We start from the raw sequence: 25,990 nt of genomic DNA, 5'->3' as shown, positions 1-25,990 counted from the left end.
ATGGCGGAAGAAGGCTGCAGCTGAAAAGGGTCCCCAGTCGTCTTGGACTCCATGCCACTGGACCCTGACCCGATTCTGTCAAGGATCATGTGGTGACTGTCTATGCACCAGTCTCCCCACGTTAAACTAAGTCACGTACAGGCATCCTCCATAAAGGGATACACCCCTACCAGGAGGATCGTCATACTCGTTTGAGGGACCGCCGATGAATATTATAATGCTAACCATGCAGACGCGTGCATGTGGTGTTTACGTCATGTTGACTCTTCTTTGAACAGAGAGACATAGTGGACCCTTCTTCCTCCCTCGCTCCCTCCCCGGATGTCAGTCCCATAACACGAGCTAAGAAAATGATTTCCCCCTTGTTGCTAGGAGGAGAATACCCCTGCGCATCCGTTAGCCTATCAGAGGGCAGTGCGCCCTCCGTGAAGCCAACAATCTATGAGTTGCATCTCTACAGATTATTTTTATACTAATAACTGAAGGGACACATAAATACCACCGTTCGATTATTAGTTCACTTCCTGCACGAGTTTATAGTCAAGTTTAAATCAAAGTAAAATGTACTGCTTTTCAAAATAACTCAATTTAAACATTGCTGCGTGGGAACATGACTGGAGATGAGCAATTGGCTCATTTGTCTCATAAGGCAAAATGTTTCAAAGATCATTAAATTCCAGTAGTCTCAGTATCTCAAATCGTATGTTTTTATTCTGAAAGTGCACCGGAAAACAAGGTGGATGCAGCGGCTAGATACGACTGGCTTGACGCGCTACGGCCGCTGATGGCGGCGGGGCTGGCGGAGGGTTTTACCGAGGAGGCGGGGAAGGTCCAAGCTACAGCGAGGAGGCCCCGGTGGTAACCGACGCACCGAATCAGAACCAAAAGTCGACATCGAGGATGGACGGGTGGCGCGGTAACACCTTTTGTTCCCCTTTTATGTGTGTTTGTGTGGGTGATGCGTTCACGGACCACACGCCGTCATGTCATCGTAGTCTGTTTTCCTGCTGCAGCATCGTCACTGTAAAGTGAGCAGAGTGGAACATTTCTTTGAATATATTTGATGCTAACCTGTTAGCTTTCTCTTGTCATGACATGTTTTAGCTGAGGAGGTGATAGTGAGTCAGTTAGGCCTCAGCTGTACAAGCGTAAGCATACAGCCGCCCCTCGCCAGATCGCGCTTTGAATATTGCGCCTCCATTACATCGTAGAATTAAAAAACAAAACATATTAGGTGTTACTTATTTATTGTATGTATTGCAGTGCAGTATATGTCTTATTTTCTATTGTTATGGCATTCGATATAGCTATTTGCCAGGCAGGGTTTGGGTTAAGAATGACAAAATTAATATTGGCGCTATCGTCACCATGACGATCAAGTTGGACAACTTTTGCCTGGACAACTTTTTGGTGCCCTTCATTTTCACCTACTGCACCATCAGTCAGTACGTGTCCATGCACTAAATTAGTCAGATTTCTCCAATAGTTAGGCTCTAAATAAGCATCCTTCAGCCCACGGAAACACCTTATCCGATCGTGTTCGTATTTGAAAAATCAGACGAACACACCTGGATTATGCGATTGAAAACCAGATCACTTGAGTTTGTGTGTGCGACCAAAGGGCACCCTTCATACCGCGCAATCTCAAGGTGCGAGATATAACCCGGATGCAAATACCATAAAAAAAAAACCAAACATAAGCAACAATTGTAATGAAGATGAGACTGTTTATTTGCTTCACAAATTAAAGAACAGAACATTTTGAAGTGCACCGATGGTAGAAAAAAAAAAAACAGATGTATTTTTGAAGGTAGCTAAGGAATTGTAGAATGCCGTCTTAATTCGGACTACCGAACAAACTACCAGGGGCGCCGCTATATAGGGATTTTGGGCCCCATGAAAAGAATCTTTACAGGGCCCCCTGTATTATAATTTCATCATCATTAGGGGCCTCTCTGGGCCCCCCTCCATCATGGGCCCCTAGAATCCGTCTCCTTTACCCCCCCCTTTTCGGCGCCCCTGCAGACTACGAATGTGATGAAAGAGAATGAAGCAAGTATATTAAAGGCAATTATAAAGTTTACACTAACCTCTTCACGCTGCATTTGTGCACTCCAAACTGATTAGCAATAACTAAATTCCTTGCAATAGCTGGTTGAGAAAGGTTTTTCTTAAACTGTTCAACAATTTGCTCACGCATTTGTTGACAAAGTGGTGACCCTCGCCCCATCCTTGTTTGTGAATGACTGAGCATTTCATGGAATCTACTTTTATACCCAATCATGGCACCAACCTTTTCCCACTTTGCCTGTTCACCTGTGGGATGTTCCAAATAAGTGTTTGATGAGCATTCCTCAACTTTATCAGTATTTATTGCCTCCTTTCCCAACTTCTTTGTCATGTGTTGCTGGCATCAAATTAAAAGTGAATGATTATTTGCAAAACAAAGTTTATCAGTTTGAACATCAAATTTGTTTTGTCTTTATAGCATATTCAACTGAATATGGGTTGAAAATGATTTGCAAATCATTGTATTCCGTTTATATTTACATCTAACACAATTTCCCAACTTATATGGAAACGGGGTTTGTAAGATCATTTCTTGAGGCTGTCTGCTATTTAGCATCAGCGTAGCCATAAGAGACGTAACATTTATAATCTGTGCCAGTATTACAGCACATCAGGTACAACAGAGCTAGGCTGTTGACATGTAAGGAGTTGCCGATGCCTTATGTAATGTCATAGGTCAACCGGAAAAGCAATACATTTATCCGGGCTAAAAGGAAATAAGCGTCCCCCAGTGTACGGAAGGCACACAGCGTATGACCAATAGTCGCCATAGAGAAAGTGCATGGACACTGGGACTTCACATGTAGGTGTGAAAATACAAAACAATTATTTGAGAAATCAGTCTAATTTAGTGCATGAGAACATAGTCAATAACACATCTTATTGGTGAGCCTTTGTCATTGTCAATAGGCGAGACGCGAGGCGTTGCGAGACTCGATGGTGGAACTCAGTGCACCACTTAATGCTAACAAGACTGCTATTAGCTCTCAGCAGCTGTTCGGGCAATGCGAACTGGAAATTAACTCTGTTGATGCACTTAATCTTCAACGTCAAAAACACAGATCCACGTGAGATTTTTTAAGCCTTTGGCGTGAGCTACGTGGAATAACAAAGCGGCAACGCTAACAAGATGGCTAATGTTTGCAGATCCTAGATGGGACTGTCAAGTTTGCAGAAGTTATGTGCTGCAATAATTGATGGAGTGCTATTGTGAAATTGTTATTGCATTTGACAATGCAAACATTTCACCATGTTCTGTGTCTTTTCCAGTTTAAAATGATCGCAAAACCTCTGACAGCTTCTGGAGGTTTTTTTGGGTCCTTTGCTGTCTTTTCCTCCTCGTTTTTTGTTTGTCTTTGAGCCATCTCTCAGTCTTTTTGCCGCCACACATTCATTGTGTGAAACGAGTGTAACGTTGACTGGCGTTATTTCATGTTCAGAAGGCTCTGATTATGTTAATAAATGTATTTCAAATGTCATAAACAGTTTTTTATGCTCTAACTATGAAAATATAAATTTTTATCAATAATAATCCTACTTCGGGGGAATTTGTTTACCACGGTCAGGCCTGCAATTAGCAGTAAAAAAAAAGGAGAAACGACTGTACAATGGGTTGGCCCATAGCTGCGATAGTCAGTGTGTCCGCCATATTGGAGGTGGCAGATCTGCCTCATAAACTAATGTAAGGAAATGGATCAAACTTCATAAAGGGCTTTTCTTTGTTGTTTGGAGGCTGGTTGGACTGCGGGAATCCACAGTATTATAAACATGACTTCCTAGTACACACAAACTTCTCCCGCTCATGTCTGCCTCCTCTAGTCAGCTTTACATTCGCCAACGACAAGGTAAAATGGATTTTACTATTTTTAATTTCTATTATTGTACCAATATTGTTGTTAAACTTAAGGATTTTGGTGGTATCAGCTCGTTTGTGAGGCCACCAAAGGTACTCCTTTGTGTATGCCCGTGATGGCAGAGCAGGGCATACAGGATAGTTGAGCTTGTTGTTGTTGTTTTTGGCTTGTTAAGAGATATCATCATCAATCAGAGTTTGTTCCGGACACAAACATGGCCCATAAACCATAATACACTATTACAATAAAGACAGCGGCATGAAAAAAATAACGCACACGAAAAAGACAGTTGATCTATCACCACCTCGTTATCTTTGTTTGATATACAGTACTGCTAGCACTTTAGCACTTTGATTGTTACAATGTTGATTTTATCCTTTGTTGTTTTATCATTATCATTTTAATGATTTTATCTGTATATTGTAAAGTGTCCTTGGGTTTTTCGAAAGGCTCTTATAAATTAAATGTAATATTATTATTGTTATTATTATTACTTTATACTGTGTTCAAAGTGTACAAATCTTCACTAAAATATGGACTTTTGTCGAAGGCTGGAACCCATTATTTATATTTACATAGTTTCTTATGGAGAAATTTGCTTCACCATACAAACTTTTCTATTTGCCAACCCTGGTCAAGAACCAAGGTTCCATAGTATTAGCCAAAAGTCAGAACATTTTGTTTGTAAAATGATGTTACAATGACCAAAAAGAATCAAAAGTATTTTTGTAAAAGATAATCCTCTGAGATCTGGTTTGGACTGTAAATTGGTTGGTGCGATATCATGTAGCACATGACTGAGGCATCTTCTCCGTTCGTGCTTGGCACATTCAATATGGCGGCAATGTCGACTTACGATTTAGCGCTCAAATTTGGCAAAGGACTTCAATGGAGGTTCTGATCCCTTTAAAGTCCAGTGTTGTCATCGAGCTAGATACGTAATTGATTAGTTGCTCTTGTGGCCTTAAGTGAGCTAAGCTAGTGACAACTCTCTGTATGCCTGTATTTTTGCCATCTATTGAATAATTCTTATCTTGTCTCTCTGCAGGTGGGATTGCCTCTCAGGCCTCTATCTTGTCTCCTCTAGCACCAGCAGGACTTAGCCTGTTAGCTCGGTAGGGGAGGTGCCGAACTGAATTTTGGCCCCTGGCGCAGAGTATAAGGTCAGTTGTGTAAAAACATCATCATGTTCTGCCTTGAGGCTACTAGCAGTTAGCAACTAAAAGCTAACTTAGCATTGTGTCTCTGGGAGCAGAATTCTTGTGTCAATCCTAAAACCTAAGAAATGTAGCAACACAGTTTAGCCTGCATGATCAGTGGCTAGCGTGGGCGGGGCAGGGGTGCGATGGAGTACCACTCTGGTGGCAGCCCGCCCCTGCTGGGGAGACCACGCTACTGCCCCGGGTCCAACGCTAACGGAGGTTACCTGTGTGAGACGGGCCACTGCTGCGGCGAGACGGGCTGCTGCACATACTACTACCAGCTGTGGTGTAAGTGGTCCCGCCTACATTTTCACTCTTGTGTTGCTGCCGTGTAACGGTTGAGGTTATGTGACGTGCGTAGGGTTCTGGTTGCTGTGGACCGCCCTCATTGTGTTCAGCTGCTGCTGCACCTACCGCCATCGGCGTGCCAAACAGCAAGTGCTGCAACAGCGACGTCAACAAGAGATCAGTCTTCTGGCCTATCGGGGTGCCGCCTCTTACCCTTCTTCTGTGCTGGACCTCAGTAAGGCCCCTTCCCTTCTCGTGGCGTGCATTAAGGCGTGCACTTACATGTGACTTTGCACACAGGTTTCCTAGCATCTCTGAAGCTGCCGTCATACGAGGAAGTGGCAGCTCAACCCTGCACCCCCCCTCCCCCCTACAGCTCTGTCTTCACGGCGCCACGTTACCCGCAGCCCCGCCGCATAGCCGACCCCCACCTGCTTATGCAGCACCGCCCCCTTAGCGACGGCCCCTCCTCCCTCAGCTCAGACGACAGGTGAGGCGGCATGGTGGTATCGACGGCGCATCACTGTGATGATGTTTCTTTTTCTTTCCTGTAGCTCCAGCTGCTCCTGTGACTCCTGCTGCCCCTCTTCCCCGTGTAGCTCCTCCCTCTCCGCCCCTGTGACCTATGAGACTGACACCAGTCACGCCTCCACGCCTAGTGAGCAAGCGGGCCTCTCTCTTAGCATCGTAGTGCAGGAAGCCTGTGCCTCCTCGCAGGCTCCTTCCTCTCCTGGCCTCGATGCTACATCTCCCATGATGCAACACGCCCTCCCCGCCTTCATTCTCGGTGCCACTTTGCCAGTAACTGAATCTCCCCCAGCAACAGTCCTTGAAATTCTGGAGCCGGCCGGCAGTCCCACAAGCACGCCTCTTGAAGACCCAGATGCGAGAGATGCAGCTTGCCCCGCCCCTTCCGTCTTACCCCCTGACATTACCATCGAACCCGTGGCGGCTGTCCCCCTCTCTCAGCCAGACCCGCCCACACGCGCCTCAGCTTCCTGGTTGTTCCCGCCAAAACAAACGCTCTTCTCGCCATGCGTGGACGTCTTTGAGGCCGAAGAGGAGGCGGAGCATGAGGACGAAGACGACGTGGATGCAGACGAGAGCCAGTACCGACATCGGCGGCTGACCGGCGACTCGGGGATCGAAGTGTGCCGCTGCCAGGTAGAAGACGACCAGGGCCGGGAGGAAGAGGCGGAGCCAGAGAAGAAATCTGGCCTGCATGACAGCGCCGACTGCCCCGCCAGAGGTGTGGCCACACGTAGCGATCCCCCCGAGGACGTCAGCGAGGTGGTTGTTGTCATGGAGACGGCATAATGAGATGATTGACTGGTAACTGAGATGTCCTCAATGAACGCTAGCCTACTTCTCATGGCAGGCCCCGCCCCTGCAGCAATGTCCCACCTTTCTTCTTTAGCTGGTTGGGGTTACTACTTTAGTGTGTAGCCTAAAATCTCTCATTTTTTAAATTTTTACAATTCACAAAAAACACTTTAGTCCGTCAGAACTCAAAAAAAACCGTCAAGCTAATGCTAATCCAACCGCTTGCTAGCCCACTGCTGTCTAACCACAGCATAAGGAATGTTTCTGCTGGACATTATCGTGCCGTTATTAACCGATGAACCTTTGAAGTAAATCTTTGTTTTCAATTTTTGGCTCTTTAGTCAGATGCTGTTGAGTGCTTGTGTTTGATTAGCGCTTCAGTTTATGAAAGCTGATAACCCTTTATTGTGTCAAAATAAGGCAGGGAAGACCTTACGAAGCCGATTGATGTCTACCTGTGCTCAAAATGAAGTTCTACTCAATAAAGTGATCACATGTAAAACACTGTGTTTATTGATAGATGTCAAAACAGTCAACAGTCATTAGCTTGCAGTTGAGCTTTGTTTATATTTAGGTCAATCAATCAAAGATTATTTATATAGCCCTAAATCACGAGTGGTTAGGTAACAATCTTCTCTGGCTAGTTAGCATGACCACAAACTTCCCAGCCCCCCCTGGGTTTGACAGCAACCTTATAAGGTAGTGGCTGCAAAACTACGCCCAGACGTCCCTGCAGGTTCGGAGAGGACACCCCGTCCGGAAGCGTAAAGCTCATTCGCTGGAGCATCGAGGACAGGAAGAGGAAAAGCTCCAGCCTGGCCAGTGATTCGCCCACACAGGTACGCGGTCCCGCCCCAAATGGCAGGAAGCAGGGGGGCGAGACCCGCCGGCCTTGGTTGTCAAGGAAACGATCTGGAGAGCACCGGGTGTCTTTTAGCTTGCTGTTATCGCTACTCTGAGTCACATGAGCGTTACCTGGATCAAACAGGTCTGGTCGGTGCCAGCAGTGGGGGTCGTGATGAATGGACCACATGTTGACCAACACGCGAGTGCCAGGGCGGATGGCGTGACCTCCGATGCTGTGGACAGAATAAAATGTTTGGTGCGGGCGCGCAAAACATACCTTAACCATTAGGAATGTACAGAAACAACTTTATTCAATATCAAGATTCGATAAAGATATTGCAGTTTTGAGTATCGACCATATTTATATAATAATCCGATATCAGCACAAATCACAAGACATACTTGAATTATTTTGTAGTGTGATATGTAAGAAAAGGCTTGATCAAGTGAAATTACTTAAACAAAGAACAATGGTATGAAAAACAACACAAAATACAGGCGGAAGAAACAATAATAGCCATATTATTGTATTATTTAACCTTATCTATGTGTTAACTGGAATGAACTTATGCTGTCTTCAAATTGAAGTGGAGTAATACTTTGTTTTTGGCGACACCTACTGGTCACAGTAATTCATTGCGTCAAACTTATGATTGATGCGGACACATTTGTTACTCGATACTTTCTAATATGCTTCTGCTTTAGAGACTTTTTATCTGTAAGTATTTTTGTAAAATGCAACTAATTATTTGATACTCGTTTATATTGACAAATGTCATATTTTAGACCACAATATTGTTCAATTAAGGACTTAACACTTACTGCATATATCTAGCTTGTGTGCTAGTGTGTGCTTAGCTGTTGTGTAGCTGCTAGCTCATGACCTATAGCCTACCGTGTTTACCTTTTGTAAACGACTTGACTAAACTACAAGAAACAACCAACTGTGTGTGTGATTAGTGGAGGACATTCAGTTGTTAGCTTTGCACAAGTAAACAATTTGTAGGACTGCTTGTACAGCGACTCCGAATTGGCCTGTTGCTTAAAAGTAAAATGCTTGGTTTAGTATTTGTCTGACCCGCTTCCCGTTTCGCCAGTAAGCACACACAGAGTTCCGGGATGCAATGTCGTGAATGATTTAATGAAGTCGCAGAATGTACAAAAGGAAACTTGCTTAGTTTGTCTGTAGCCAGCGTGTAGTGGAAGTGTCCAATGCTTTCAATAAAGCGTCCGTGTAATAGCGGTCAACAAAATTGATGGTCATTCAGCTCTACTTTCTCTTCTCGCCACACCAAATGCAGGTAACAATGCCTCTTTTATAGTGCCCGCCTCTAGCGTCATGTGACACCTACTGTAGCTGCTGACAGAAGCAACATGTATATTTGTTATATAATTTCATAGTTGGTGAGAATAAATAAATACAGTGTATACATATAAGTTCATATTGTACACATAATGTGATTAAAAAGGTATTTCCTTGGGTTAATTCATGCAAGTTTATGTTAACTTTATTTTTGTTACAAACCCATGTAAATTGAGAGGGGAATATATTTTTTGTTCCGGTTTGGTCACATTGTTGGGGGGACAATTAATATGTGACGGAGTTAAGGAAGCAGCATGAGACAACAAGTGTTTGATGTAGAAGACGTTAATGGAGTCTCGGATTGAAAATAAGCGTTATTCCCTTGGAGTTTATGAGGCATGATTCTTTCTGATATGTATGTGAAATCAATGTGTTTTATGTTATTGGATGTCAGACTGATTGTAAGTTCTGTTTGCTCATTTTATTAGTTCTGACGGCATTATATTTGGCATCGTTGGTAACGTGAAGGAGACGTGGCTAAAATAAATGTCTGTGAGCAAAACGAACGACTTGAGCCTTGATTAAGACCTTGGAGGGAGTAACACCTACTTCCGTTCTGTGAATACACACTGATTAACACGCCACGTGACCTCATCTACACATTTCTGACTCCTACAGTTTGGATCAGAGATTTTAGAAGCAAGCAGATATAATCCGATGCTTGCTCTTTTGGTGATATCGGACCAATATCCGATATTAATATCGGATTGATACATCCCTAGTAACAATGTCGTAGGCCTACCTGCTTTCCGTCATGGCGCTGTGTGGGATCAACACAGGGCTGACGGGCCTGATCCGCATTCCCTCGTTAATGACGCTGTCCAGGTAAGGCAGCCGGCCACGATCTGCCGCACACACCGGTCGCTCGCCACCCACTTGCTCGTCCAGCTCCTTCTGCACACGCTCCTGTACCTGTAGGTGACATAAAATGCGGACCCCGCACTCGTAGGTGAGCGCCAAATGTGAGGTGTACCAGCACCTGCAGTACCTCAGGGTGGTGCAGTAAGTAGGCTATGATCCACAACAGGGTGGTGGATGTGGTCTCCACACCAGCACCGAAGGCCTCTGCCGCTGTCATCAACACATGGTCATCAGTAATGGCCTCCCCCTCAGGTCCAGGTGAGTTTTGACCCTTCAGCAAAGCATCCAGGAGGTCTCGAGGCTCGCCATCAGTCAGCGCCGCCTGTTGATGACTCTGTTTAAGAACTTTGTACTGATGAATACCATTGGCGGCTGTCACCTTGTGTTCCTGAAGTTTACGCGCCAGAAGACGGTCTCGCATGGCGATGCATGCCCGCAGCTCCCTTAGCGATGAGTTGGGAAACACCTTGCCAAGGATGTGGAGGAGAGCAGAAAATCAAGTCATAACCAAGAAGTTAAAACAGTGTTTATTAATATTGAAGCCAGGCTGAACAAACAGTACAAATAGTCAAAACGAAAGTCAAAGCACATTAAGGAAGTGTGGATGGCTACTGCAACACTTTGTGATGATATACACTATATTGCCAAAAGTATTTGGTCACCCATCCAAATGATGACAATCAGGTGTCCTAATCACTTGGCACAAGTGTATAAAATCAAGCACTTAGGCATGGAGACTGTTTCTACAAACATATGTGAAAGAATGGGTCGCTCTCAGTGATTTCCAGCATGGAACTGTTATAGGATGCCACCTGTGCAACAAATCCAGTCGTGAAATTTCCTCGCTCCTAAATATTCCAAAGTCAAGAAAATGGAAGAATTTGGGAACAACAGCAACTCAGCCACAAAGTGGTAGGAGTGTGAAATTTGGTGGAGGAGGAATTATGGTGTGGGGTTGTTTTTCAGGAGTTGGCCTTGGCCCCTTAGTTCCAGTGAAAGGAACTTTGAATGCTCCAAGATACCAAAACATTTTGGACAATTCCATGCACCCAACCTTGTGGGAACAGTTTGGAGTGGGCCCCTTCCTCTTCCAACACCAGTGCACAAAGCAAGGTTCATAAAGACATAGATGACCGAGTCTGTTGTGGATGAACTTGACTGGCCTGCATAGAGTCCTGACTTGAACCCGATAAAACACATTTGGGATGAATTAGAACGGAGACTGAGAGCCAGGCCTTCTCCACCAACATCAGTGTGTGACCTCACCAATGCGCTTTTGGAAGAATGGTGGAAAATTCCTATAAACACACTCCGCAACCTTGTGGACAGCCTTCCCAGAAGAGTTGAAGCTGTATTAGCTGCAAAAGGTGGACCGACATCATATTGAACCCTATGGGTTAGGAATGGGATGTCACTTCAAGTTCATATGTCAGTCGAGGCAGGTGGCCAAATACTTTTGGGAATATAGTGTATATGCTTCATAAACAAATGGATGGACTGGAAGGAAAAGTGCTTGGACTCGAGGAGAATGTGAAGGTTTTAAAGAAGCAAAGGGATGGAAAGTATCACATTATATCTCAAATGAATTGTCAGATACTGGAATTGCAAGAGCGTGTTCACATGAACAAAGTGATTATGACTGGCCGTCAGATAACACAGACGCCTAATGGCGGAGCAGTTGATAACAGAGGAGCAGGACAAGATGCTTTCTGCACTAAATGGGGGTGGATGTTGGTGTCAACACATTGACTCTTGCATTCCGATGTCTAGCAGGAATACCAACACACATGTCATCATCATGAAGTTCACCAACAAAAAGAGCAAGATGGCTTTGCTGAAGCAGAGAGTCAAACTGAAGGGAACAAACGTTTATATCAATGAGCATCTGACAAAACGCTGACATCCCCAAGAAGGCAGGCTCGTAGAGGTGGCAACTTAAATTAAATAGAGGCTAAAGAAGCCTAGTGGTTAGAGTGTCCGCCCTGAGATCGGTAGGTTGGAGTTCAAATCCCAGCCGAGTCATACCAAAGACTATAAAAATGGGACCCGTTTCCTCCCTGCTTGGCACTCAGCATCAAGGGTTGGAGTTGGGGGTTAAATCACCAAAATGATTCCCGGGCGCGGCGCCGCTGCTGCCCACTGCTCCCCAAGGGGATGGGTCAAATGCAGAGGACAAATTTCACCACATCTAGTGTGTGTGTGACAATCATTGGTACTTTAATCTTAATCTTAAAGTACATGCTGTCAAAGTCATCAATGAACTGGATAAATACTGAAGATGACATAATCTCCAATATAAGGAAATAAAAGACACAACTCACAAAGGCTTGATGTAGTCGAAGTCATTAATAACAATTCTACAATAGAAACATAGATTTTGACAGATTGTACATCCATCCATCCATTTTCTACCGCTTGTCCCTCTTGGAATATTAAGTAAAACATAACATTGGCCCCTAGAGTCTGAATGTTAGTGTGAATGCTTATCTGTCTATCTGTGTTGACCTCGCGATGAGGTGACAACTTGTCCAGGGTATACTCTGCCTTCCGCCAGTGAGCAGCTGGGATAGGCTCCAGCCCACCCTCGGCCACAAGAGAGACAAGTGGTAGAAGATGGATGGATAACATTCCTTGACTATCACCAGTAAGTTACTTTATATATTTAGGAAGTGTACAATCAGGTCAACATTTTCAGACCTGTACGTACATTTAATCTAAATGTGTATGTGTGTTTTTTTTGTTTTTATTATTCACATTTCCTTTTTAAAAATGTTTTCCAACACCTTCTGTCTTCTGTGCAGGAAGTGAACTTAAACATTTAAAACTTATGGTGTGAATGAATTATCAGTAAAAGACACAGAGAAGGGGTAAAATTAAATATAAGCTTAGCTTCTTCTTACTCCTTTTCAGATACGGTATTACCCTAGCTTACAAGCTTAATTGGTTCTGTGACGGAACCTTTAACTCAAAACACTTCATCGTCACCCTCTGAAATGAATTAATGTCATCTTAAGCTGTGCTTGGCCTCACAAAGCAGCACTTTTTAAATGGAGCATGCCTTTTAAAAAGAAAAACAAAAAGTTTAAATAAGAGATATTGTAGAAAAACATTACAAAGAAATGTACTACTAACAACTACAGTAATTTATGAAGTATTGCCATAATAGTGTACAGCGTTTACCTTAAAGATGGACGTCCACCGTAGCTCCTTCCAGCTTCTCCATAGTTTCATGGATACATTTCTGCCATTTTTTAGTATTTTAACATCCTTGGCTGGTATCAGACTCATTTTGCTTCAGTATGGTGCAGGCTAGCAGTGATACGTTTCAATTGCTTTGCCAAGTCTGCTGCACGGTCTGTCATGTTTTTGATTATTTATTTCTTTAATTCAATGACTGCTTGTTTTTATTTTGTTGACCACTGACCGAATAAATAATAAACTAAAGTAAACTATCATCCACTTCTTCTTCTTCTCAGCACACTTTCTTCCTTTCCATGGTTGGAAAAACAAATTTATGTCGATCTCCATCTATAATTTAATTCTAGCCAGTAAGACCAGAGGTTTTCAGCGGATTTTACGGTGTTCACTGTGGCATTTACTAATGAAACTAATGGCGGGGATCCTTGCAACTCAAATTTTTCCTTGGCACTAAAAGCATAACAATCAGCCAATAAACAGCTCTTATCTCAAAACACCCTTAAGTTGGGACACAGTATGTTAAATTGTGCAAATGTAACCACGATTTGTTCCTTGATGTCTGAAACAAATACATCCATAACCAGCTGAGTGCCACAAAGCATCCATGAAGGTGAGAGAACGGTTCTGGTTCTGGTACCTTCATCCAGGGAAAGATGTCCACCAGTCCTCCTCTGGCAATGGTGCGCACGATGCCGTCGTTGTATTGCATCACCTCCTGCAGCTCACTGTCGCCGTGGCAATAGGTAGCGCTAAACACCAGTGTGCACACCACATTGGTGATGGCTGTGGTCACTGCAAGCAATGGGTCGAAGCCACGCCCCCCATAGGACAACAACTCCGTGCACAGACTTTCCACCTCAGACATAACTGTCAGGAACTAATGTGATAGAGTGTCACATAGCAAAAAAAGTGTGAGGGGTCGAGTTCCTACCAATCTCCTGCAGGCGACCGTTTCCTTCACCAAACAAAGCCAAGGAATTGTGGACCAGACGTCGGTGCAGTTTCCACAGTGGCGTGTAGTCAGCGAAGGCGATGTCTTTCCCACCTCTGGTCAGCAGGTCAGTGGTCACCTGCCGAGCCACGTCCCCAAACTTAGTGTGAGTGGCGCGTGCGTTGACGTGAGTGTGGTGCTGCAAACAGGAAGTGACATCACCATGCTGGGACGGCCTGCAAAGTCTCGTCCTCGCTGTAGCAGAACTTCTCTGGCGTGGACGTGCGAATTGACAACTATGGTACGGTGCGACCCAAGGTAGAGCTCCAACAACGGCCCGTACCTGACACACACACACACACACACACACACACACACACACACACACACACACACACACACACACACACACACACACGCACACACACACACACACACACAATTAGGCTTACTCCAGCGAGGTCTTCTTTCAAGGGATCAAAGTTCTCACTTGTGTCCCAGCTTCGTAAAGAGCAGGTGCGGGGGGGTGACGCCTCCTAACCAGGGTAGGCTACCCAGGACAGGGAGGCACGGCAGTCCAGGAATGGTGGCCCTGGGTCTACTTGGCACCAGTAGAACCAAGATGGCAAGGGCGGCAAGGACGAGCAGCACTAGCATGAGCGACGAGACGCTCCCGACTAAGATGGTAGCCAACATGATGATGGAATGACAGCGGAGCGGCTCGGCTTTTAAAATCTAATGCTTGCATTGACCTTGTCAGAGATCACGTTTGTGTTGTTGTTGCTGGTGTGTGCATGTTTATCTGCGTCAGCCGACCTTGCTGTTATCAGGTTGTCAAGGCAATCACAAGGAAGGCCCAGATCATGGCAATGATGTGACAAGCTGTAGAGTTGCCATGGAAACACGGGCTGTTAAAAATGTTGGACATGTTGGATATGCTCGTCTGTCTCCATGGAAACAACATCTTTACTGCAGCACTGCATCGCAGGCAGTGGTGTCGTTTGCGTGTTCACATGTTCATCTAACAGGCGTCGGCATGGCAACGGCTTACAAACACACACACACACACATCATGCATGTATCCGCAGTGGGGGTCACATGCGCTGCCGCAGTGAGGAAAGCCCACAAACCCTTTTATGGCACGGGGATGCCCGCTGTCACCACAGGAAGTCGGCCATGTTTGGGCATCCTCGACGCACTCGGTGGGGGGAATCCCTTGCGCCGCTCTCCACCAATGAGACGGTGCTGGCGTTACCAAGGAGACAGAGTATAAAACGGCCAGCGAGGGAAGGAGCTCGGCATCCTTGGCACCAGCGAGCAGACTGATGGAACCCGGCAGCAGAATTCTACCTGAAGACCATTTAGAGGGAATTCCCGCCATGCTTCCCAAGCGCACTCACAGCTTCCTGTCCGACTTGGACGACACATGCAGCACCTGGGCAAACAGCGTGGAGTCGGACCTGGCAGGTGAGTGCTGTTGCAGCATCTTCGTCGTCCACGTCATCGTTCTGTTACATAAAACTAACACACTCTCCCCCGCCAGTGGTTTCCCCGGGAACTGACGCCTCCGACTCAGATTTCTTCTCCGATTTGAGCGACTCGGATTCACTCTCCCCAGCTCTTCACTGCGATGGAAGCTTCCTGTTGGAGCCGGCAGAAGACCTGAGCTGCACGGCGGATGCCATTCTCAACATGATCACAGAGATCGTGGGAATCTGCAGCGAGATGGAGGAGCAGGGGGACGCCACCTACCAACCTGTGGCCACACCCCCTCCTGTGGCAGTTAAGAGCGAGCCGGCGAGCGCCAACTGCGGCGCCAACAGCGGCGCCAAAAGCGTTGCGACCTCAGTTAGCAGCACCGACTCCCTACTGACACCGGCCGCTCCGGACTTTATTGAAGCACTGCTGAGCCAAGAAGGTGGCCGAGGTGAGGTCAAGCAGGAGGAGGACTGGATAAAGGACTGGTGCGTCAGTACCGAAGGACAGCATGCCAACTTATCCCCTCCCTCCACCCTGGATGCCCACCTCCTGTCCTCCCTCCTGCAGGGCGTCTTCCCCACCGTCAACCTGGGCAGCCTGCATGTGCCAGGACGCACACGAGTGTCTCGGAGAGCTCCCGCCAAAAGTGGCCTGAAGGCCAAGGCGTTCCCGTGCTCCGTGGAGGGCTGCGAGCGCCGCTTCTCACGCTCGGATGAGCTCAACAGGCATGTGCGCGTCCACACAGGACATAAGCCCTTCCAGTGCAGCGTGTGTGCGCGTAGCTTCAGCCGCAGCGATCACCTGACTACGCACATGCGCACGCATACAGGCGAGAAGCCCTTCTCCTGCGACGTGTGTGGTAAGTGTTTCGCACGCAGCGACGAGCGGAAGCGACACGGCCGCGTGCATGTCAAGCAGCAGCTCCGTGCACAGATGATGGCTGCCTACTCGCTGGCTGTGAGCGCCGCAATTTGATGCCGCGGCAGGAAAGTGTTTTTGGCCTCCTGGTGAGGTGGAGGACTTCCTGCATGATGTGAAAATGTTCATGTTTGTACCATAGTTCTATTTTTCTAAATGTTTCTACCTGCTGTCATACTGTCATGTGACTTTTCTAACTTGCACTAATGCACTGTGGGATATGTGTGTAATGTCCCGCCCCCTGTTTGAGGATGCTTCAATAAAAAAAATAAAAACATTGCAAGATGTATCCAGTGTGCTTCATCATCATCGCCATCACATCAGCAGCAGGATGCGGTTGCTTGGCAACGCAGCGTCACTTCTAATGGTTGCAATGAAGTTTTGAGTTGCATCGTTCAGGGTGAGCTGACTTGATGACGTTAAAAAGGAAATAATGTGACTTGACCCCAAAGGTCACAATAGCTGCTAACGTTCAAACAAAATACAAGTTGTTTACATCAATGACGTCATAAAGACATTGACCTTTGACCCACCTGCCCAACAGTGTGGGGAACAGCACGGGTAGTGCCCCCACGTGTTTGAAAGTCGTTACTGCAGGTCAGTCCAACTCAAACTTTTTATTGCGAAAAGAAAATTAAAGATTTGATGGGCGATATCAATCACCCTTCATACTGCAATCATCTTCGCACACTGCGCATTGCATCCTGGGATATATATTTTATGCGTGTGTATTGTGGCTCTCTCGCTCTTTTGTTAGGTGTTATTGATGCGGTTAGTATGTCATATTTATTTTGTAACCACCCCTTGTAAAACGTCAAACTCATTATAATATAAAAACAAGTAAAACCCACAATTAAAATAAAGACATCCGGGAGTTCTGAGTACTCGGTCCGCCAATGATGACGTCACAACAGTGCACGGGAACAGCCTCAGATGTTCGTTTCGGCGACAGCAATCCTCAAAAGTCACACATTTTTATGAACAATTTTATTGGGAATTTCTCTCTAAAATTACTGCAAGCCAAGGAGCAGTAAACAGGAAGTTCGTCTCTCGAAAGAGGAATGAAAATCCAATGAAAAGGTGGTGCCGGTTAGAGTCGTGAGTGTGCTTGTGGTGAGGTACGGAAGCTAACCATGTTAGCATGCTAACACATCATCAAACAAACTAAAATATCCTTAAAAAAACACAAAAATAAGAAAACTGTATCTGTCCTTATCAACTGCACGACTGGGGCACAGCTAACGTCCTGTTAGCATAACATGCTAATAGCAGCTAGCTCACGATGCGTCTTTGTTGTCCGTTTTATTTGATTGTCTTGTGATATTTTGTAGAATACTTTCAAATGGTTTGTGAGCTATTTGTATTTTGTCCATTACTATGAAGGTATGTGTGTAACATTTGAAAAAATAATTCCTTTACATGAAACCAGTTTTATCATACAGGTTTTCTTAAGACGATTTCAGTGATAAAACGTATCGTTTTCCTGTGATAAATATTGAGTAAGTTATGATTTTTTTTGTTTCTAAATGTCATAACTTTCTAATATTTACCTCATCTTTAAAGGCTTGGTATTTTTGGAGTGTTGGTTTAACAAAGAAACATAAATAATAGGTTTAATCTGAACAATCTGAGTAAACATGATTGGTCCGACTCGACTTGTGACGTGAGCGCCCAAGAAGAGAAAGTCGGCTAGTCTAAAGAACCAGTGTGAGAATCCATCAATTTAAAATATATTTGGCAGACTCACAGATACATGTATAACTTACACTTTAAAATGAATTCCAATGAAGTTTTCACTCATTGTAGGTTATTTGGGGAGTTTGCATTATCAACGTTTATGAGCTTTGTGGCACAAGTACTTGTCTTACCTAAAAATTTAGATGTTCTGAATAAACAAGGATATGTGTTCTACGTCATGAAAATAGGTCTATAGTGGTGACAAAAATGACGCGATCGCAGTTGAACTCTGAAAACAGCGTGCCGGTTGCTACTCACGATGCCGCATTCAGGTGTGAAACGCTCTGAGTGACCACTGCAGAGAGCCAGCCAGCGGTGAATACACACATACCTATGCCTACTTTTCTTTTACTGTTCCATGTTCAATAACCTAAACTAAAGTTGTTCCTTGTCTGTGCCAAACAGTTAAATGAAAAATGAGAGACCAATGACACACAATGCCCACAAACACACGTACACAATCTTGCCTAATGCTGGAAGAAATGTGTTGATCGTGATGCGTCTTGTCTTTGGTCAGGTTATGTCCCCCACGTCAATGAAGCTGCGTGTTCGCCGTTCTGACACCAAAAATGGTGGCGGAGGAGGGCAGCAGCTGGAAGAGGTAAGGAGTCGAGCAAGCGGCAGTGGAACTCGCAGGGCGAAGAAGACAAAAAACGCCAGGAGCGGGCAGACCACCACGTCTTCTCCTCCCGCCGCCTCCTCCTCTTCAGTATCGGCCCGAGCCGCTCTGGCCTCAGAGGATGCTTCGCCTGACTCCAAGTGTCCCATCTGTCTGGACCGCTTCAACAACATGGCTTACTTGGACCGCTGCCTCCACCGCTTTTGCTTCCCATGTATCCAGGAGTGGTCGCACAACAAGGCAGAGTGTCCGCTTTGCAAGCAGCCCTTCAAGTCCATCTTGCACTCTGTGCGTGCACATGACGACTTCAAGGAGTACACTTTGCGGGCTGCCCCCCCGAGCAGTAGTGTCGCGGCCACAGTGGCTATGGTAGCGGCTATGGCATCTGCGGCAAGAAACGACCAGCAGATGAGGCTCCTGCTAAGGAGGCACAGAGTCGCTGATGGCACGGAAACCACTGCCAGGAGGCGTAGAAGGGAGGAGGAACGTGGCGTTTGGGAGTGGTATCTGGATGTCCCACCTCTTTCTGTCCCTCCTCATGATGAATACGCCGATGACGAGCAACACCTTAGGGGTGCGGCCAACCTGGCGGAGCACGGCATCATATTTGAAGGCCTGGGGGGCCCCGGAGCTAGCGCGGCCCCAAACGACAGCGCATCACGGCGGCTCATGACCCGATTGTCGGCAAGGCTACGTCTTCAGCAAGAAGGTGGGGTTCTGCGACGTCTTAGAGAACGGGAGGCAGTGGCCTTTCGCCGTGCCCTCTACCGCTGCAGTGTCCGTGTACATGGCGTAGCTGGTGTGAGTGAGACCGAAGCGCAGCGTGATATCACGGTCGATGGCTTCCGACGGGACCCCACCCAACTGAACAGACTCCGTCCATGGCTGCGCCGAGAGCTCACAGTGCTGTACGGTGCGCAGGGCTCACTCTTAAACATCGTACAGAGCTTCATCATAGCAAGACTGGCTCGACACGGCCTGGAAGACACGCCCACTATCGAGGAAGATTTGCGGCCATTCCTGTTGGCTCGAACAGAGCACTTTCTCCACGAGTTGGTCAGTTTTGCCCGTTCGCAACTCACAATGGACAACTACGACCTGCAGGCTGTGTACGAGCCGCTGCCCAATGCCATGGAGCTGGACGCCTCGAACGGTGACTCCGCCAACAGCTCCGTCATTGCTATCTCCGAAGGGGAGGAAGCAGAAGAGGAGGAGCATCGCAATAATGTCATGCCAGATGGAAGTTCACTCAGCCTCTCAGCCTGGGATGACGAGACGCCGGGCCCCTCTTACTCTACTTCAGAGGCCTTAAGCCCCGTCCCACCGGAAACAGTCAATGAGGAGGGCGAGTGCATGATCGTAGGATACAAAAAGCCAATGGCCGAGCGCACACCTGAACTCGTACAGCTGTCATCTGACTCAGAAGGGGAGGAGCTCCAAAAGACAGCGCCCCTCTCCACATTACCTCCAATCCCTACCTCCATCTCGACCCCTATAAAGGCAAAAGACACAGAGGGCGGCAGGGCTTGTTTCTCTGGCTCAGGCAGCTCGCTATGCACGATCAGTCCGCCTCTTCCCGAAGCCAACAGCACCAGGAGGAGGAGAAAAAGGAAAGGGCGGGGTCTAAGCGGTATCTCGGCCAATCCCAATCGCTGCATTTATCCTGCAATGATGTGCTCACCTATGCGCTCAAGCATTGAGTCCATCTCACCGCTCCTTGTCAGCCCGGCAGACTCCGCCTCCGAATACTGCTCTTCTCAGGACTCCCGTCTCACCACTTCTTCCTCCTCCCCCTCGTCCTCCTCGTCCTCGCTCTGCTCCTCCCCACCACCGTCATTGCCTCACACGACGGCATGCACACGCGAAGAGAAGCCTGGCGGGAAGAGAAAGTACAAGAGCCGACACCTTGACCGCCACACAGACCCCAGCTGGAGGCCACGAGGGAGGAAGAGCAAAAGGAGGATGCGTGGCAGATCAGATATGAGGTAAGAACTTCCGATTTCTCTGTCCAGTCCGACACTTCAGTGACCCTACCTCTCTGATCTCATAGCAGCAGACGCAGTCCCAGCGTGGAGATTGTCTACGAAGGCGCTGCCTCCTCAGTTGCCGCCCGTAAACGCCACCACAAGACGCAGCAGCACAGCAGGTACATTTTCTTTCTCTTGACACATTTACACGATAATCATAACATAGTGTTTGTTTTAACAGTAGCAACAAAAATGCAGTTAACTAATTAGCAATTCCATCCATCCATTCATTTTCTGCCGCTTGTCCCTTTCGGGGTCGCGGAGGGTGCTGGAGCCTATCTCAGCTGCATTCGGGTCGAAGGCGGGCTACACCCTGGACAAGTCGCCATCTCATCGCAGGGCCAACACAGATAGACAGACACCATTCACACTCCCGTTCACACACTAGGGCCAATTTAGTGTTGCCAGTCAACCTCTAATTAGCAATTATAACATGTTTTATTTCTTAACATTTGTGCTTTGATTTATTCAGAACAAAAAGAAAACATTTGATTAAATATCGCATGCACCATTTCCCCTAGGCTTATGTAATATAATTGGGACAGACGTTAATGTTACTTAGCTTATCTAGGAAGTGAGCAATATCATTGGTCCTTGAGTTTATCAAAGTGCGGTTATCAATCAAGGTTTTATATAATTTTTATCTAAAACCGTAACACTAACCATCGGGAGTTTTACCTCAATTTATTATTTATATAGGTAATCGTTACATCCCTAGTACATAGTTAGTAAATTATAACTGCCTCACCTGGCTTTGAGAGTAAGTAATTATAACTATTCACTACATTTAACTATGTTGGCTGCTAAATCTGTTCATGAGTTTTTTTCACCTTAAAAAATTAGGGATTTTTACGTGAAAACAAAATAAAGTAATATTTTGCGTGCATGCATAACTTCCGCTGATTGCACTGGTATCGTCGCAGGTTCAAGCCTCCTAGACTCTGCGTTGTGTTTGTGAAATAATGATGGACAGGAGACTTGAATGACGTTTTGGACGCCGTTTACTTCCTGATGTGGAATGGAATGTGCACCGCACTGGTCAATACAGTGAGGCTGGCAGTTGTAATGCTAGCCCATGTCTGAGAGGGGGCGCTATTGAGCACTCACATAAATCCTTGTTGGAACAAGTGGATTCAAATACCTACAGTAACTTGTTACCTATATATATTTTATTATTTGCGCACTATTGACTAGTGATGCACTGGAAATTTGATCAACGGAACAGCGCTGCCTAAACCGAATGTTGTGATGACGTAAGCAATACGCACGGGCTTGTCTGGAGCAGAGTCAGCATGTCCGCAATGTGGACGTATTTCAATGTATCCGAGATATACCCACAGACAGCGATCTTCAAAATTTAAAATGACACTGGTGGCTCTTAAGGAGAGAAAGGCTCCCAGCAGCGCAAAGCAAGTTTTCATGTCATGCTCTCTGCGGCTTGCTTTTTGTCGCGGACATGAAGTGACAGAAGTAAAGAGTCTCTAAACACGAGTACAGTCGACAATAACAACAGAATAGATGCTAGCTTTGTTGCGAGTCATTAAAGAAAGAGTGACTAAACGGATTGGAGAAATCTAAAGAAAATAAATATTCTGAACAAAGTACATTGTACAACAAGCAGCAACAATTGAAAAAATGAGAAACGATAGTATGTAAGAAAAAAATACATGTTAATACTATCATTCATTATAACAGATTAGTTTTAAATGTGTATGTATACATTTTTATTGCCTTTTTAAAGAAAATATATGCATCATAGCAAATGTGATGATGTCATATTGACCACACCCCTAGTCACGCCCCCAACGCCACAGATATCTTGGCTATCTGGGGGAAAACCCTGAACTTGTGGCAAGTGCAGGAAACACAAGATATCTGTTTCTCTAAGGTCTTTATTTAAGACTGCCAAAATGAGAAGTAAAAAATACACACCTCAATGCGCCTTAACAGTGCGCTCAAGTTTACCCGAAACCTTTGCCAGATACCAGCTGGGTGTGAGCATGGTCCTAGTGCCCATCACACAGCTCCCCCTCAAACAACCAGAAGTTATGGGGAAAACAAAAACCTCTCAGGGGGCCTCACCAGCCTCATCCGGGGGCCAAGGCGGTGAAGGACATTCGTCTCTTGACAGCTTTCGCTAGGCAACCTTGGCAGGGAACTTGGCCCGACAGCAGTTCTTCAGTATCTCACTGTATAATATTCACAGACACTGCCAATATTTTTTTACAAATCTCATTTTGCTCACAACTCTTTAGGTCTCTATGTGTGTTATTACTATTGAAAAAAATGATAGTAGGTAAGTTACAGGCCCATGGTTGGAAAACGGAAGTGTCAATCACATAGAATCTCATCAACGTACATGTCTTTGAAGTGTGTGTGCACATACTCATACGCGGTTCTGATTATGCAAACAACAATTTGCATAGTACAATTTGCAACATTATCTCATGTTTTAAACTTTATTTTACGACAAAACATGAAGTAATTTAGCTTTGCGCCGATTTTAAATACCTTGTACATATCATTGTACACGTAATAATATATCAGTATATTGATGCACAAATGATATATTTCGGACAAAAGACTTTCAGAACTGATGCTATTTTGTCCAAAGCTTGTGTTACATAAAGAAGCGCGTTCCGCAAAAAAAAGAACAATCCAGAGCAGAACAATCTTCTTCAAACCATGAACTCACTTCTAATATGTCTTTAAGTTTGTACAAACAGAAACAAATTGTCCAACAAATTACACTATTTGTTGGATAAAATATGTTCTCTAGCTGCTATGTTCTAAAATCTGTTCTCTCCCCACTATTCAATGCTGCTAACATCACACACTTTACTCAGCCAAGTCTCAGAGTGAGACCTCTTTTCGCCTTGGCCGAAAAGGTCTTTGTTGTGCTGATGTTGCTGCAGTTATCTATACAAACGTTAGAATGTGGACAAAATAAACTATCGAGATTGTCTGTTATTACTATGGAGGAAAAGTTATTTCGCAATGTATTTCCATATTTTTTTATGGCCGGAGACTGAAACGTGGCTGAACTTTCTTGACACCATTTTTCTCGCAGGCCACCGCCCATCATCACGCTGGACAGCGATAGCAGTCCGCCAAGCAGCCAACATGCCGACGACTTGGGTCCTCTTCCACCTCTCTCATTGGTGCGCATGGCCAGTGAGGGCGTGGCCGCAGCTGTTGACATTGGGGAACTTCCTGTAGATATCCTAGATGGGGGATCAGACCGGTCTGAGGCGGAGCCAGCTTTTCACAAAGGTAACGGCGGTGAGCGCCATTCGCTCAGTAACAATGGGCGTAGCGAAGAAGGACAACCCATTGCTGACACACAAGGACTAATCAGGGAGCTTGTTTCAAAACAAACAGAAACGGCCTTTTGCAACATCACAGATGACCTCTCCATGACCTCATCTGATGCCTTCAGGGGTCACAACAAGGAGAGGCCACCGTCGCTTAATTTCCCAGACCCCACCTCCTTTTCCTCACCACCCCCTCTGAGACGCGCCCCTCCCAGCAAGGATGCAGCGCCCCACCTTCTCGAGACAGAGGACGATGTGTCCGTCCACTTCTCTACTGACCTTTCAGTCCCTACCGTAAGTATGACAGACGTATTCTCACATCTTGACTACCTGCATGAAGGTCGCGGGGTTCCCCATGGCGGTGACCTTGAGTCCTCCAGTGCAGTTCCGGTTGACAGCACAGCTGCTGGAAGTGACCACAGCGTCTCACCTGCTCCCCCCTCCCTCTTCGACTCCCGCTGCTTCTCATCACCCAGCTCCTCCATGACCCCGCCCACCTCGTCAGCTGCCTGTCATGTCAGTACAACATGTGACCTCTGACCCTGTTGTCATCACGTCATTTAGACAGGTCGTGGAGCCCCGTCTCTGTTGCCCGCTGACTGTTCGTTGACCAGCAACTGGGTGCCCCACCTCCCTGACTTACTTATGTCTTTCATAAGTCAGTGTTTCCCCTAGGCCAGTGGGGGTCAAAAATGGTAAATGGGTTGTACTTGTATAGCGCTTTTCTACCTTTTTAAGGAACTCAAAACGCTTTGACACTATTTCCACATTTACTCATTCACACACACACATTCACACACTGATGGCGGGAGCTGCCATGCACGGCGCTAACCAGGCCCATCAGGAGCAAGGGTGAAGTGTCTTGCTCAAAGACACAACGGACGTGACTAGGATGGTAGAAGGTGGGGATTGAACCAGTAACCCTCAAATTGCTGGCACAGCCACTCTCCCAACTTCCCCACGCCGTCCCCCAAAATGCAGCCTTGGGAGCATTTGTGACCTTGGATTATTTTTTAATGGTTCTCAAATCATTGTGAAAATATAATTAAACAAAAAAAAACAGCAAAACTTTTAAAAATGCAGGACAAAACTGAAATGTTGATATTAACTAATAATAACACAAATGTGTGTCTTAAAATATATATGACATTTCCTTTTTACCAAATAAAAATCAAATTGGCCCCCTGTATTCTTAGATTTTTTTATGCGACCCTCAGTGAGAAAAGGTTTGGACACCTTATTCCTAGACCAGGGATCATCAATGCAGCCAGTTGGCAACATCTGGCCCGCCAGAACTTTCCATTCAGGCCTCCCGACCAAAATTCCTGAATTCGGAATAAGCTATCAGGTTACAAATTTAACAATGTTTGTTTTTTTAATCATACAAAGACTGTAAAGGCTATTTAGAACTATACTTTTGGCATGTGCGGCACTAAATCTATTGCAGATTGGTCACTTTATAGCGAAAATCCGAGACCGCCCCACATTAGTGCTTCAAACAGCAGTGGAATAGTTACGGTGCTTATTAAGAAAAGTAATGTGTGTCATGTATTTCATTCTGAAAAAATATATAGATGCAAAAGTTTTTGCTTTTTCAAGAGCTGAATTTAAATATCTACAACTTGCTATGTACACAAAATAATTGTCTCAAATATTGTTGACATCTTTCTAAAACAGGGTGAGTGAGCACTTTTTCTTAGCTAAAATAATCAATCCAGCTCAGAGTTGTCAGATGCTGACGTGACGTGTGCTTAAGTTTGCGCTGATGAAAGGCCATCCCCACCCCAAAATGTGCAGTATTGTCACACAGCATGATGCCACCAATGTGGCAAGTGTTGAGGAGGCGTGTAATAGGCATGCTGATTGAGCTGTTGCTCTTCAGAGGATTTTCAGAGAATTGGGCTGTTCATCCAATATATAACCATACAAGCGCAGCACCTCCACATCCAGCATCTTCACCG

The 25,990-nt window shown here is 45.8% G+C and overlaps 4 protein-coding genes across 7 annotated transcripts; 3 read left to right on the top strand and 1 right to left on the bottom strand.

The window, feature by feature from the left end:
• The first annotated feature begins 748 nt into the window (after positions 1-748).
• On the top strand, positions 749-7,232 carry si:ch73-290k24.6 (actin-binding protein WASF1). 2 transcript variants are annotated; one of them, XM_062065477.1, is made up of 6 exons: positions 749-916; positions 4,972-5,086; positions 5,215-5,413; positions 5,487-5,648; positions 5,714-5,903; positions 5,968-7,232. In XM_062065477.1, exons 3-6 carry the CDS (start codon positions 5,269-5,271, stop codon positions 6,728-6,730), a joined length of 1,260 nt encoding a protein of 419 aa, XP_061921461.1. In that variant the 5' UTR covers positions 749-916; positions 4,972-5,086; positions 5,215-5,268; the 3' UTR covers positions 6,731-7,232. The 2 variants fall into 2 exon arrangements, with proteins under 2 accessions (XP_061921461.1, XP_061921460.1); XM_062065476.1 differs by having other exon boundaries at positions 750-916; positions 4,972-5,413.
• On the bottom strand, positions 7,229-15,010 carry LOC133661911 (steroid 17-alpha-hydroxylase/17,20 lyase). Its single transcript, XM_062065475.1, has 9 exons — positions 14,426-15,010; positions 14,158-14,278; positions 13,936-14,074; positions 13,642-13,871; positions 10,186-10,272; positions 9,934-10,128; positions 9,688-9,857; positions 7,712-7,815; positions 7,229-7,648 (listed from the first exon to the last, which is right to left on the bottom strand). Exons 1-9 carry the CDS (start codon positions 14,629-14,631, stop codon positions 7,377-7,379), a joined length of 1,524 nt encoding a protein of 507 aa, XP_061921459.1. The 5' UTR covers positions 14,632-15,010; the 3' UTR covers positions 7,229-7,376.
• Positions 15,011-15,224: 214 nt separating this feature from the next.
• On the top strand, positions 15,225-16,596 carry LOC133661914 (early growth response protein 2-like). The gene is made up of 2 exons (XM_062065478.1): positions 15,225-15,402; positions 15,479-16,596. Exons 1-2 carry the CDS (start codon positions 15,261-15,263, stop codon positions 16,387-16,389), a joined length of 1,053 nt encoding a protein of 350 aa, XP_061921462.1. The 5' UTR covers positions 15,225-15,260; the 3' UTR covers positions 16,390-16,596.
• Positions 16,597-17,235: 639 nt separating this feature from the next.
• On the top strand, positions 17,236-25,207 carry LOC133661910 (E3 ubiquitin-protein ligase Topors-like). 3 transcript variants are annotated; one of them, XM_062065474.1, is made up of 5 exons: positions 17,236-17,450; positions 18,587-20,673; positions 20,739-20,834; positions 23,786-23,988; positions 24,097-25,207. In XM_062065474.1, the coding sequence occupies exons 2-5, from the start codon at positions 18,590-18,592 to the stop codon at positions 24,567-24,569; spliced, it is 2,856 nt and encodes a 951-aa protein (XP_061921458.1). In that variant the 5' UTR covers positions 17,236-17,450; positions 18,587-18,589; the 3' UTR covers positions 24,570-25,207. The 3 variants fall into 3 exon arrangements, with proteins under 3 accessions (XP_061921458.1, XP_061921456.1, XP_061921457.1); XM_062065472.1 differs by having other exon boundaries at positions 23,786-25,207; XM_062065473.1 differs by lacking the exon at positions 17,236-17,450 and adding an exon at positions 18,242-18,384 and having other exon boundaries at positions 23,786-25,207.
• The last annotated feature ends 783 nt before the right edge of the window (positions 25,208-25,990 follow it).

Source organism: Entelurus aequoreus, linkage group LG12 (assembly GCF_033978785.1).
Source record: "Entelurus aequoreus isolate RoL-2023_Sb linkage group LG12, RoL_Eaeq_v1.1, whole genome shotgun sequence".
Lineage (NCBI taxonomy): Eukaryota > Metazoa > Chordata > Actinopteri > Syngnathiformes > Syngnathidae > Entelurus > Entelurus aequoreus.
The sequence above is the reverse complement of the archived record's forward strand: the minus strand, read 5'-3'. Positions and strand labels throughout refer to the sequence as shown.